Source organism: Apium graveolens, chromosome 1, assembly GCF_009905375.1.
Source record: "Apium graveolens cultivar Ventura chromosome 1, ASM990537v1, whole genome shotgun sequence".
NCBI classification, from domain to species: Eukaryota; Viridiplantae; Streptophyta; class Magnoliopsida; order Apiales; family Apiaceae; genus Apium; species Apium graveolens.
Genome location: NC_133647.1, coordinates 171,772,517 through 171,774,572, shown reverse-complemented (window position 1 = coordinate 171,774,572; position 2,056 = coordinate 171,772,517). Strand labels below are relative to the sequence as shown.

The 2,056-nt window shown below is 33.4% G+C and overlaps 1 protein-coding gene across 1 annotated transcript; it reads left to right on the top strand.

The window, feature by feature from the left end:
* Positions 1–368: 368 nt before the first annotated feature.
* On the top strand, positions 369–1,762 carry LOC141721979 (uncharacterized). The gene is made up of 2 exons (XM_074525017.1): positions 369–907; positions 1,003–1,762. Exons 1-2 carry the CDS (start codon positions 484–486, stop codon positions 1,518–1,520), a joined length of 942 nt encoding a protein of 313 aa, XP_074381118.1. The 5' UTR covers positions 369–483; the 3' UTR covers positions 1,521–1,762.
* Positions 1,763–2,056: the final 294 nt, after the last annotated feature.

Genomic DNA, 2,056 nt, shown 5'->3' with positions numbered 1-2,056 from the left:
TTTTTTCCTACGTGGAAATCTTTAAAACTATAAAAAAAATTAATAGATAATACCATGAAAAACACTAATGTATTTTCAGAATTACATGTACATGTAATGCATGAAAATGTGTATTTTAAAAGCTTTGAACACCTTTATTTATATATTTTTATAATTAAAGAGTGTATTAATTAATTGTACTGATGAGTTAAAATCTTAAGAGGTAAATAAAAAAAATGCTTTTCAATGAATCTGACCTGTAAAAGGTGATAAATTCCTTAATTAGTCCATATACAGTGTCGTCATTTTTTTTGACAGTGAAACTCAATCAATTACTATAAATTTACTTTCTGTCGTTATGTTAACACTCTATCTCCGTCATCAAGCAATTCAAAAACCAAGTCTCTACCTTTTCTTCTTATAAATACAAATCCCTTTTCAGCTTTCTTGTTCACTTTCAAGCTAGCTAATCCGAAATTTAAAAAATATTATCGAACACATTAAATGGCGAAAGTAGCTGTGAGATTCAAGAGAGTGGCCGAAGCTTTCGACATGGCGGCTAGGGCTAGAGTTATATGCGGTGAGAGTAGTGGTAGCGAGCGACAGTCGTCGCCCGCTCCCGAAAGTGTTACTGATTTATCTGATCTTGTTAATTCTTTTATTGATGGAGATGAAACAGATGATGGTATGAATAAAGAGTACAAGTTGGATGAAACTAGTGACGAAAATGATGGCGCAGATTATTATTGGGACGATTGTATGGATTTGTTGCGGAGTTATTTGCAAGAAAAAGGTAGTGATCATGATGTGAAGATGAATATTCAGTCGGAGGTTGAATTTGCGTGCCATGGTTTAGGTCTTGATCGATCTTCGCCTGAGTTTAAACGACTGTTGATGACTCGTTTGCGTGAAAGAGGTTTTGATGCCGGTATGTACTAGTTTAATTTTCAATATATCGGTTGCATAATTACAGAAAATTCAATTTTTTGAATTAACCTTTGATTATTTGTTTTTATTGCGCAGGTCTTTGCAAATCAATGTGGGGCAAAACAGTGCAATTAACACCGGGGAATTACGAATACGTTGATGTCAATGTAGCTGGGCATCGTTACATTGTGGAAGTTTATGTGGCTGGTGAATTCGAAGTGGCACGATCTACGGACCGCTATGCCTCGTTACTGGAAATTCTTCCTCCGGTTTTTGTTGGAAAAGCAGAAACGCTTAAGCAGATTGTGAGATTAATGTGCAGAGCTGTTAAAAAAATTATGAAAAGATATGAAATGTCTTTGCCACCGTGGAGACGTTATGCTTACATGCAAGCTAAATGGTTTGGTTCAAGTTACAAGAGAACGATTAACGATATTTCTGATAAGAATAGCTTCGATTCGCATGAGAAAAAGGACAAGCAGAGGGCGTTAGGGTTCGTTCCAATGCCAGTCATGAATAGTTCATATTTTTGCAGAGAAGCTTTTGTTAGTAAAGTTGGATCCAGAGTTGGGAACTTGGCAATGGTGATGAATGGAAATGAATTACTGCTATAGTGGACTGTATAATAGTCATTTGCCTGATGAATGGGCGATCAATAAGGTCTGCTAATGACCTCCATTGCAGCTCGGGAGGGGTTCTTCCTTGAAATCTATGATCTATCCAATTAGTGGTGTCACATTGTCATATATTTTGTTGATTTGGTTTGCCTTAAGGATTAATTTTGTTGGGGGTTAATGTTTACTTACTCCGATATTGTAATGCACATACTGCTAATTATATTATAAATATGTTATTACTTTTGTCTCTTTGAACAATAATTGATTATAATAGTCGATAACTCGTGCGAAGTACGGGCCTAGTAAATTTATTTAAATAATTTTTAAAAATAATAATAATATAATTATATTTTACTCAGAAAATCCAACTCAAACTATTGAGTACGATTTTCATGTTATGATTATAATAAAAAGATTATAATTATTATACGATTTCAAAAAATTTATTATTTCATTAAAATATACTATTAAGTCATATGTGAAATAGGATTACCGAGTTGAAATTAATATAAAAATTGCAATTAAAAAAATGG